The sequence below is a fragment of the Glycine soja genome, chromosome 6 (assembly GCF_004193775.1).
Source record: "Glycine soja cultivar W05 chromosome 6, ASM419377v2, whole genome shotgun sequence".
In the NCBI taxonomy this organism is placed as follows: Eukaryota; Viridiplantae; Streptophyta; class Magnoliopsida; order Fabales; family Fabaceae; genus Glycine; species Glycine soja.
Genome location: NC_041007.1, coordinates 5743273 through 5754257, shown reverse-complemented (window position 1 = coordinate 5754257; position 10985 = coordinate 5743273). Strand labels below are relative to the sequence as shown.

The 10985-nt window shown below is 34.4% G+C and overlaps 2 protein-coding genes across 2 annotated transcripts; both read left to right on the top strand.

Annotated features, from left to right (window-relative positions):
* The first annotated feature begins 1146 nt into the window (after positions 1-1146).
* Positions 1147-5175, top strand: LOC114415037 (syntaxin-32-like). Its single transcript, XM_028379537.1, has 5 exons — positions 1147-1709; positions 1796-2046; positions 2130-2302; positions 3630-3824; positions 4765-5175. Exons 1-5 carry the CDS (start codon positions 1478-1480, stop codon positions 4922-4924), a joined length of 1011 nt encoding a protein of 336 aa, XP_028235338.1. The 5' UTR covers positions 1147-1477; the 3' UTR covers positions 4925-5175.
* Positions 5176-7311: 2136 nt separating this feature from the next.
* Positions 7312-10139, top strand: LOC114415036 (nucleolar protein 12). The gene is made up of 3 exons (XM_028379536.1): positions 7312-8147; positions 8868-9129; positions 9426-10139. Exons 1-3 carry the CDS (start codon positions 7824-7826, stop codon positions 9806-9808), a joined length of 969 nt encoding a protein of 322 aa, XP_028235337.1. The 5' UTR covers positions 7312-7823; the 3' UTR covers positions 9809-10139.
* The last annotated feature ends 846 nt before the right edge of the window (positions 10140-10985 follow it).

The following is a 10985-nucleotide window of genomic DNA, read 5'->3' as shown; positions in this document are numbered from 1 at the left end:
CAGTGGAGGCTTTCTGTAATATTTTATGCAAGGATATGTTGGGGCATAAAAAAGCATTGGCTTGATAATGCGTTCATGAGTTATTTTTTGATAACGCGTTCAGGAGCTGATCACAGATAAAAGTAATATGAAAGAATTTCCATTAACAATATTTGCTTAAGTTGTAACTTATAATAACTACTTAATGTAAAAAAAAACTTATAATAGCATGCACTATAAGAACAACAAATTTAAAGAAGCAGCGACACAAAATATCAATGCGTTAATTCCTTAACTTTTCACTTTTCACTATATTGATATTTTCTTGCATGAGAAAAAATGAGTTATTATTTAGGAAATTGACTACGATGAAAACTGTAGAAAATTGTTGAAAAGTTGAGCGCAGAAAGTAGGTCTTGAATTGATGATAAATATAATTTTAATTTTAAACTATAAATATGATTAAGATTCGTGTCTAAAATGTTAATTTGACCCTTCTGGACTAAGGTTGGGCTAAATAGCTGACCAGAGTCCACCACAAATGAATTGTTTGGCAGCAATTCTTTATTTTTTCTAAACAAATTTATTTAGTATTTTAAAATTTCTAAGGCACAATTTTATTTTTAAGACCTAAAAAAAATATGATCATCAAATAAACCATAAGTCAAAATAACTTATAAGATATTAAAATTTTCTTATCAAACATTCAAATTGGCAAAAACTGAAAAAAAAAATAGAAAACTTACTAATAAAGTAAAAATATTTTATATTATTATCCAATTATAAATCAATGTTTACAATAAATTTATTAATAATTACTTCAACAATTTTAATGAGAATTTATTAAAAAAATTCATACTCTTGGCCAATAAAAAATAAACTTTAAATTAATTATTATAAAACTGAATGTATATTTTTCAATTCAACTAATAAGTGGAGTCTAATTTAATTGATTGAATAAAATTTGTAAGTGTTATAAATAATTTGATATTATATTGTTATTTGTTAAGTCTAAATTTTTCTGTGAATTCCAGTTAGGTTTAAATATGTTTAAAATTATGATAAATACTTAATTTTTGTTTTAATTACCTTGATAATTTGTTTGTTATTCTAAATCTTAATATATTAAAGTTTTGTCTGTTACTTGAATTGTATCTTCCATTCTATTTCACTTATAGTTCAAAGAAACAAAATGACGAAGCAGTTAACATGAGTTCCTATCCAGCGATGTCGGGGTAAAATGTACAAAATCGAAAGAGGAACAAGGTGCTTCGCTGCTATTGCTTTCTGCAATGCACCTTTTTTCATTTCCATAACTCTTTACAGTTACACCACGCCTCCTCCTCCTCCTTTAGCCATTCCCCTATCCACAACAGCTATTCCAATTAGATCTAGGGTTTCCTCTTCCTCACTATTCACCATCCCTCGCCGGAGAACAACACCGATTTTCCGGCGCCGGCTTCACGGATCTCGCATCAGCGTCTGATACATTGGCAAAATGCACACCAAATCGGCGCAGTCATCGTTTCGGGATCGGACGCACGAATTCCAGAGCATTGCGGAGAGGTTGAAGAAAACAGGGCCAGCGCCGAATGGACAAAGCAGCAGTTCATCCAGATCGGAGGAACAGCGATCCGCGATTGCAAATCAATCGGAGTTCAATAGAAGAGCTTCCAAGATCGGCTTCGGGATTCACCAAACCTCTCAGAAACTCGCCAAGCTCGCCAAGTGTAAGCAAATTAATCGATTTTAGAACCATATGATGTGAATTAATAATTATGAAGTCGTGAACCTTTCTATTCGTTTTGATTCGCAGTGGCTAAGAGGACTTCGGTTTTCGATGACCCTACCATGGAAATTCAAGAGCTTACGGGGGTTATTAAGCAAGACATCACTGCTCTAAACTCTGCGGTTGTGGATCTTCAGTTACTCAGCAACTCTCGGAACGAGAGTGGGAACGCTTCTACCGACACGACTAGCCATTCGACCACGGTGGTTGATGACCTGAAGACACGGTTGATGAGCGCCACCAAAGAGTTTAAAGATGTTCTCACCATGCGAACTGAGGTACTTTATTTGTCGTATTGGTGTGCTTCTGTTGTTTATTTGCCAATTTCCGACACTGGTGTGATGCTATTGTTTTTGTCAAGAACTTGAAAGTGCATGAGAATAGGAGGCAGCTGTTTTCGGCCACTGCTTCTAAGGACTCTGCGAATCCTTTTGTCCGGCAACGGCCGTTGGCTACGAGGTCGGCTGCTAGTACTTCTAATGCCCCCGCTGCACCTTGGGCTACTGGGTCATCTTCATCTCAGTTGTTTCCTAAGTAAGTTATGCTGTTCTTTTTGTTTCATATGTTATTTGTACGATAAGATCAATATAAATGTGTTAGAACAATGAAAATAATTAATCTAAATGGGATCGATAAAGTTGTGCATGAGTAAGAGGCAGTGTTATCAATAGCAGATTGTGTAAAATGGCGGGAAGCCAAAAATCCTCTAGCAGATAGCGTCATAGGCAAATAACAGAAGTTGCATAGGGGTTGAAATAATCATGATGACAAGTAATAATCACAAAAGTAATAAAAAACTTGTCATCATGATTGTTATCCACTCATTACTGTGAAGAACCATCTAATCATTTAAAAAAGACTATGAAGAAGCCAACAGATAGTATGATAAGAACCTTGGGAGAACCTCACCATACAAGCTAGCCGATAGTTGGAGAGTCCAAGGCCTTATTATAACCCACACAGCCACACTAGAATCCCATACTGTGCAATTAGATCCTAATATCCCATTTGTAGCCTTGGCACACACATGAGCTGGCTATGCACTACCCCTTTGGCTAGTCTCCGGTGAACACCGCAATGCTGGCGTTGCCATTCACACCCAGATAACAGGCTGATCTTCCCCAAGAGCTCACATCGGCGGGAAGGTTTGGCACCTCAATGTCGGCTTTCATTTGTATTTTGTAGCTAAGAGATGTGTTGTGGAAGGCTCTAAATCTCTACGGCCAATTGATAAGAATGTTGAGAGAATCACACCACAAAAGCGAGTTCTTGTATTGTAGTTGCAGATCCCCAAGCCTTATAAATCTCACACTAGAATCCCATACATCCAATATGGGACTCAAGTCCCATGCCTTGCAATGGATCCTAACATCTTATTCTGCATATCCTCGCACCAATTTTTAGAAAATTATTTAAGGATACAATTCCTGAGTTATACTATAGAATACACCTCCCTAAAATGAAAAAGGTGCTAAAAATTCATTTCCTTAAATTTTCAAGTTGTTAGTATACCTCAAAGAACCTAGATAAGCACATTCCAAGGAGATGGTAGTGTCCCCTTTCACTTTAGAGTACCATCTCTAACTCTAGAAAGTTATCCGAAAAGTAGGTTATATGAGAAAGGGAATGAATAGGAAGTTTCACCAAATTTTCAAAAGGATGATTGGTGTTAAGAGAAAAGGGAGAAAATATGCAATATGTTTGACCAAGACAAAAAAGGATTTTGGTTACAAGGCATGATTGGATCCTTTTCTAAAAAATGATTAGAATTTTGGTTATTCTCCAATATTAAGGTTGTGATGAAATTATATCTGAAATTATGCTCTCACATAATTTATTCTATGGCCTTTTAAATCCACAGGAAGCAGGTGGATGGGGAGAGTCAACCATTGCTGCAACAGCAGCAGCAGCAGCAAGAGGTAGTTCCATTGCAAGACAGTTACATGCAAAACAGAGCTGAAGCTCTTCAGAATGTTGAGTCCACTATTCATGAGCTCAGCAACATCTTTAATCAACTAGCAACTCTTGTTTCTCAACAAGGAGAGATTGCCATCAGGTTTTTATATTTCTCACTTGAGCACTGTATAGATACATCCTTGTTGTCCTATATTGCTTTATTTGAATGCAATATATGATTATTTTAGTATAAGATACAAGCTTGCTTGATTTGTTCATGGTTCTGTTATGATCAAATGAGTCATCCATAATTCATAATTTTGGATTTATGATAGTAGATATTATTTATCAATATAGTATCAGTTTTTTCCCCTTTATATCTTTGTAATGATTTTTTGTGATGGATATCAGTCTATTGTTATTAGTTCAGCATGTCAATGGGCATGTGGGAGTGCTGACTGGGTTTTTGCTCAACCTGACCCCCAACTGCACCCTCTAGGGATTTAAAAATGAACTCCTTTAGAAAATTATTAGCAGAACCACACTATACCCATCTTGTCCTTACTCGAGAATATTTTGAATTAAATTAAATTTATACAACATTTAAAAGTCATATTCTTAAAATTAATCTGCTATCTCAAAATAAGATATGCGTTTACTAATTAGTGTTTAAATTAATCAGTAAAGATGAGTTAATATAGTTGACTTTATTGGTAGCTAAGATAAGCATGAAAGATGCTTATGTTGACATGTGCTGTAGGGCAGATTGACCCTAAGCCCACACCTGCCCTATCCCATAGCAGAGCATGTTTTAAACTCTCACCATTCCTGCCCCCCATGCAGGGTGGGGCAAGTTGGGTTCCCACGGGTTAGGGTTTGTTGGCTATTAACTAAAGTAGGGGGGGTGTAGAAGTTGAGTGTGCCCCTCCATGAGCTTTGCTTGTTTGACATCCTTGCTGCAATAATTTGAAACTAATGTACTTTGACGTGAACAATTGCATACCTTTACTTTGATTGCTGATAAGGTGAATGGACTTTTGCTTGATTTTCTTATTTTAATGGAGACATTGGTGGGGTTGATAGAGGTACCTAATTTGCAGGATTGATGAAAACATGGATGATACATTGGCAAATGTAGAGGGGGCGCAAGGGGCTTTGTTGAAGTATCTGAACAACATATCTTCTAATAGGTGGCTGATGATCAAGATTTTCTTTATATTAATATTTTTTCTTATGGTTTTCTTATTTTTTGTGGCATAGTCATTCTAATGACAGAAAAATGAAAACGAGGACACACATGACGCCCTTATTGCTGGTGATAAGCGTTTTGTATTTCATTAATAATATTTCTTTCTTCAAATCTATATTCATTTCGACAGAGTTTAGCTTAGGACCAAGTTTGTCAAATTTTATACTTGTACGTATCGATACATATAACGAGGTTAAGAACTATATGAATTGCATGTTGTCCATTTATCTTTCTGTGAATGATGATTTTTATCCAGTGTTAACTTTCTGTAATATTTATGCATATATCTATCTGTATTGGGAGCTTAGAAAAGTAGCTTGATAATGTGTCCATGCGCAGCTTATCACAGGAAAAACATAGTAAATCATTGCAATTGCAATAATGCTCGTTGTACAATTTTTGTTTTTTTTAATCTGCTAATACGATTTACTATATTTAGAATAGAACATAATAAATCTTGCAATTTCTTTTACATGTTCGGTTGTATGTAGCTTAACTGCAAATATAAACTTTTTAAATAGCTGAATGTACAATTTATTTTGACCGGGAGTCATAAGGCTGGATTGATAAGAAAGTCATGAATTCAAATATCTTCACTAACTGTCCGATAAAAAAAAATAAACAATTTATTTTGAGCAGTCTGAATGTACAAGGTTAATGCTGTTTCCAATCAGTTTGAACAAATATACCACAAATCTAGTAGCCAAATGTGAATTGATGTAGTCATACATGGCCTTGCATTCTGAAACGATTTCATAAGCTAATCTGGAAGAGTTTGTATCAAAGTTGTTTAGATTTATAAAATGTAATGCATGATGTTTTGATAATTTTGTTTAACTTTTACGATTAAGCTTAGGCTTAAGTTTATAATATAAATTTTAATAGAATAAACCTAATGAATAAACATTTCATTAAATTGCTTAGCTGCTCAATGTTCATTTATGGCAGTCGGGCAGGGTTACAAAGAGATACAGTATATATTTTTTTTCCTCTTTACATATTAATTTGTTTATTTTTGTAAGAAATACTTCGGACTTGGGGAGTGGGTGCTACGGATGGAGGAAATGGAAGAGCATTCTCCCACCTTAAAAAGAAATACGCTCTAGAATCTAGATTATGCAAGTCTAACTTATAAACCTGGAGCCTTGGTGAAGTTGTAAAAAATGCTGACAAAAAGTCTTAAAGGATCTTGTTTAGGGTACGTTTTAAAGAATTAAAAAAGAAAAAGGTTTTATTGGAAAGAAAATACTTGGGAGCAGCCGAGCAGGGGGGCCACAGCCTATTTAAAAAAAAGTCACGAGAGAGCCTGTTTTTAGCATCTCGATAATTTTTTTTTTACTTTCTCAATTAATGTCACACTAATTAAAAAATTATTTAATTACATTTAATTACATCAATTTTAATTAAAAAATATTTATCTCAACTCATCTTTTATTAAAATTTGATATAAAAGATAAAATATTATTAAAATTAGTACCTCAATTAAATGAATGATATTTTAAAAATAATAACATTAAATAAAATAAAATTAGTTGAAATTTTTTTATATTTAAAATTAAAAAAAAATCTATTTTTTCTTATATTTGAAACTAGATAAAGTAGTGTCTTGCCTAAATTTCACATGGGAAACCTAACTTTTTTGTTCTTTTAACATTTTTAAGTTTGATTTTAGTTTCTCTAAATTTTTTTGTCCAATTTTCATCTCTTTAATTTTGAAAGTAATCATTGTTGATCCTTAAAATGGTTAAGATAACATATTTTAAATGTTATTAATTATTAAATGTCACCTAAAAACAAAAAAATATTTTATAGTCTTTTATCTTTTTACGAAATTCACTTTTAATTTTTTAATGTAATCTTGGTTGGTCTTTTTTTTTTTTCTTAATGAAGGTTTTAGTCCCTCATTTTTCACAAATTTTATTAATTAGTCTCAATAATTTTGTGATCAGTCTTAATTCTTGATTCATGTTTGTCATTATTTTTAGTCTATTCCATCACTATTAAATAATATTTCGTGCTTAAAAAATTATCAAGGAAATAAAAATGAATTTGGTGAATAAGATGAAGAAGTAAGATCAGTAAAAATTGTTGAGTAATTAAATGTCAATTTTGTAAAATAACGGGGAATTAAAAATATAATTTCTCAAAATAATACACATCAGACTGTTTAATAACTTTAGAACTCACATGATTATCATACCATCATTTAATGGCAGAGAGCAAAAGTGTTAATGAAGAAATAATTTAATAATTAAGGTTAGTGAAAATTTTGATCAGACTAAAAACAATAAAGTTAAAATAATTTAAGGACAAAAATATAATAATAATTTTTTAAATATAATAATAAAATTACAAAATAAAAATAAAAAACCATATAAAAGCTCCGTTCCGGGTATGGTTCCCTTCATTTCGTTATCTTCTTCGTTTCGTTATAACCCTAGCTGGGAACAAATACCATCTCTCGTCCATTGTCTGCGTCTCACTCATCCTCTCCCTTCTCTTACATTGTTCATTTCTCAACTCTTTCTCTCTTTTCTTCCAAACCCTAATCTGGATTAGCCTCTCATCGGATTTCAATTCTCACGGTCTTCACCGACCGCCAGATCTCTTAGCACCGCTCTTCTTTTCATCGATTAAATAACAAAAAATTGGCTTAATTTTATTCTAACATCCTAAGCAAAAACTAACGTTTTCACCCGATTTTAACATTCGAGAGAAGAGTTAGTTTATTTTATTGTATTTTTTTATTAAGTTACTGTTTCTATTTAAATCGATAAACGGCGAGGTCGAGCGTTAGAATTCGAAATCCGGAGAAAAAAAATTACAGGTATTATTATCAGGGGAATCGCGTGGAAGCGTTGTTGAGGAGAGTGTTGTGTTTGATCTGAGGAAGAAGAAAGAAAAAAAATAATGGTGGGAGGTGGAAGCAGGAGGGATGAAGGGTCGTTGGTGTTGAACAACACGAACGTGTTTGCAGCGCTGGATACTCTGAAGAAGAAGAAGAAGTCCGATAAGGAGAAGAAGAGCAAGGGCTCGTCGACGAAATCGCAGGCCCAGTCCGCGAAGGCTGAGGCCCCAGTGTTTTGGGCCCCGGCGCCGCTGAACGCCAAGTCCTGGGCCGACGTCGACGACGAGGACGACGACGATTACTACGCCACCACGGCGCCGCCCCAATCGGTGTGGGGCGTTTCTGAACCTCATCACAGTAAGGAGGACAAACATGGGAATTTTGAGGTGCGGGGATTTTGTTTGTTTTTGTTATTTATCTGTTTTTCTTACTGTGTGGATGGATAACGTGGTTCTTGAATTTGATTGCTTCTTCCTATTGTTAAGGGATATACCGGTGTTTAGTTTTCGTGGATGGTGATATCGGGAGTGGCTGTTGTAAAGTTTGAATATTCTTTATTAATATATACTGTTATTCTGTAAGTTGATTCCTTGTGAATTTAGTTTGTTTGACTACTAGCTTCTTATAGGTGTTTAGTTTCATACCAAAGGGTTGGTATAGCGGTATTAGTGAGAACCATCTATTTAGTTAGAGAACCCGTGATCAGTGAGAACCATCTATTTAGTTAGAGAACCCGTGATCGATTCTCACTGTGTGCAAAATTTCCTTGGACCAGGACAGTCATGAGCCGCAAGTGAGATTAGTTTCTGACACACTGGGTTGTGGGGACACTCATGGTCCATGACCCAAGACCAATTTTAGGTTTCACATTGCAAATTTGATTTCTTACTTATCAAGAGTTTCCAAATACACTATTAGTAAATGTATAAAATCACATGAGATGCGGAACCAACCATGCTAATATAGTGTATTTTCTCTAATTTGCCAATAAAAAATAAAACTAGTAGTCTAGTACAAACTAAATGGCAGACAAAAACAAACTATGTGGCATCACTGGCATGCATTCTTCCCAAAGATAAAGCACAATTATAACAAAAATGTTACAGGAAAGTGAGAGTGAGGAAGATATTTTGGATGAAGGGGATGATGAGGTTGAGGAAGAGCATGATCATGAACCAGAAGAATCTTTGAAACCTGAACATGAGGTTAAGAAGGATACTGAAGTCCCTTTGCCGCCACCAAAGGAGACAGAAAGGCAGCTCTCTAAAAAGGAAAGGAAGAAGAAGGAACTTGCAGAACTTGAGGCTCTTCTAGCTGATTTTGGAGTGGCGCCAAAACAAAGTAACGATGGTCAAGATGAGTCTCAAGGTAAATTTGTAGAACTGTGGCATGTTATTTTGGATATTATATTATGTGTTTTGTGAGTTTAGGTTATTAATTGGCCATGGCATGCTTTTCTTCTTCTTTGATGGCCACTTTCTTCTGTTTTGCATCAACAGGTTTTTCTATTTAACTACAGAAGACAAACCTTTTTATCCAAACCTCTTTTTTTATTATACTTTTATCTGTGAAAAGTAATTTTTCCGTGTGTCAAGATGCAAGCACTCTGAGCTTATGGCTGTTGAATCTTGCTGAAATAAGATGTTGTGAAATTGCATTTGCAGGTGCTCAGGATAAGAAAGGTGTTGAGACTGATGGAGATGGAGAAAAGAAAGAAAATGTCCCTGCAGAATCCAAAACTTCCAAGAAGAAGAAGAAGAAGGATAAAGCTTCCAAGGAGGTGAAAGAATCTCAAGATCAACCCAACAGTTCAGACACAAACAATGGGCCTGATTTGGCCACAGGCGCTGAAAATGTGGAGGATACATCTACTGTTGATGTGAAAGAGCGTCTCAAGAAAGTTGCTTCTACAAAGAAGAAGAAGTCCAGTAAAGAAATGGATGCTGCTGCAAGAGCTGCTGCTCAAGAGGCTGCTGCAAGGAGTGCAAGGCTTGCTGCTGCAAAAAAAAAAGAGAAGAACCATTATAACCAGCAACCCGTCCGGTAAAAGAACCCTGCTCCTTAACATCAATACAGGAATTTGTATTTCTTGTTCATATGTTGATGCCGAATAAACAGTGGTCTTTAGGTTCTGGTGAGAATGGTGATGATTCTGGTCGTATTACTGTGGACCTGGGAAATTTTTCATGTAGTTTTTTTTTGGGAATTAGACAATTAGTGTTGTTCAATTGTTCTGGACTTGCTATTTTGGCAGAGAAAATTTTAGCTTTAAACATTACCGGAACTACATAGTTGTGTATTGTAGTTCTTATATCTCTTTGTGGCTGATCAGTGATCAATTAGTTCTGACTGAGAGTGTTTATATTTAACTATAGAAAGTGCTGTGTTGCTTTAAATGTTATTATAAACCTTGCGAAAATTGATCCAATTTGTTTGACGTTGTTGTTTTCGGTTCAATTAGAATAGTAGATATTAGAGAATGCCATATATCTAAGTTATCTAGCTTGAGATTTATACTGTATTAGTATACAGATGTTTTCAGTTATCACCAATCTAAACGAATAATAGAATAGAATATAGATGTGGAAAAAGCGATAGGCTAGTTCTCTGGAGACTATATAGATAGGTGATGTGTGTTGTAGTAAAAATAACTTGGATGGAGTGATTTTGGTTTCTTTCATCTAGGGGTTGTCTTCCATTGGGTTTTCTGGAGACTGGACTTGGAGCACCTTTGGATAACAAAACAGGCTGTTTAGACTCTTAGTAGTAAAGCTTGTTTTCAACTCAAATATTCTATTTCTATATATGCTAGTTTAGAGTAAGGCCATTATAATAAAAAATAGATTAAGATATAGTATTATATAAAATGATGTATAGTTGTATTTCATCCTTTGAATAAGCATTTAAAAGTTCACAATCAATAAAACTAATTATTCTTTAATTCATTTCATGAAAAAGTGCTCCTGATTATACATCCGATTAGTGAATATTTTAATGGTTTTTGGCTGTGAGGAGGCATGAGAGGGTGATACTTTCATATTATCATGATTCTTTTCTTTTTATTGTATAGTCTATTTCCTTAGTAATAAAGTGTAAAAAGAGAATTAGATGGTGCATTTTTCTTTAGAGAAATAAGCTTTCATCTCACATACGGAGGAAAATTTGTACAGTATAAAAAAAAAGGAGAAAAACATACTTTTTTCTTCTTCAGAACAATGAAAGCC

Bases quoted from the DNA above. Each gene is read 5' to 3' on its own strand.
- LOC114415036 (XM_028379536.1), top strand. From the start codon at position 7,824: ATGGTGGGAGGTGGAAGCAGGAGGGATGAAGGGTCGTTGGTGTTGAAC. The intron at 8,148-8,867 runs GTGCGGGGATTT...AAAATGTTACAG, and splicing joins ACAAACATGGGAATTTTGAG to GAAAGTGAGAGTGAGGAAGA. The intron at 9,130-9,425 runs GTAAATTTGTAG...TTGCATTTGCAG, and splicing joins TGGTCAAGATGAGTCTCAAG to GTGCTCAGGATAAGAAAGGT.
- LOC114415037 (XM_028379537.1), top strand. From the start codon at position 1,478: ATGCACACCAAATCGGCGCAGTCATCGTTTCGGGATCGGACGCACGAA. The intron at 1,710-1,795 runs GTAAGCAAATTA...TTTGATTCGCAG, and splicing joins ACTCGCCAAGCTCGCCAAGT to TGGCTAAGAGGACTTCGGTT. The intron at 2,303-3,629 runs GTAAGTTATGCT...TTAAATCCACAG, and splicing joins TCATCTCAGTTGTTTCCTAA to GAAGCAGGTGGATGGGGAGA.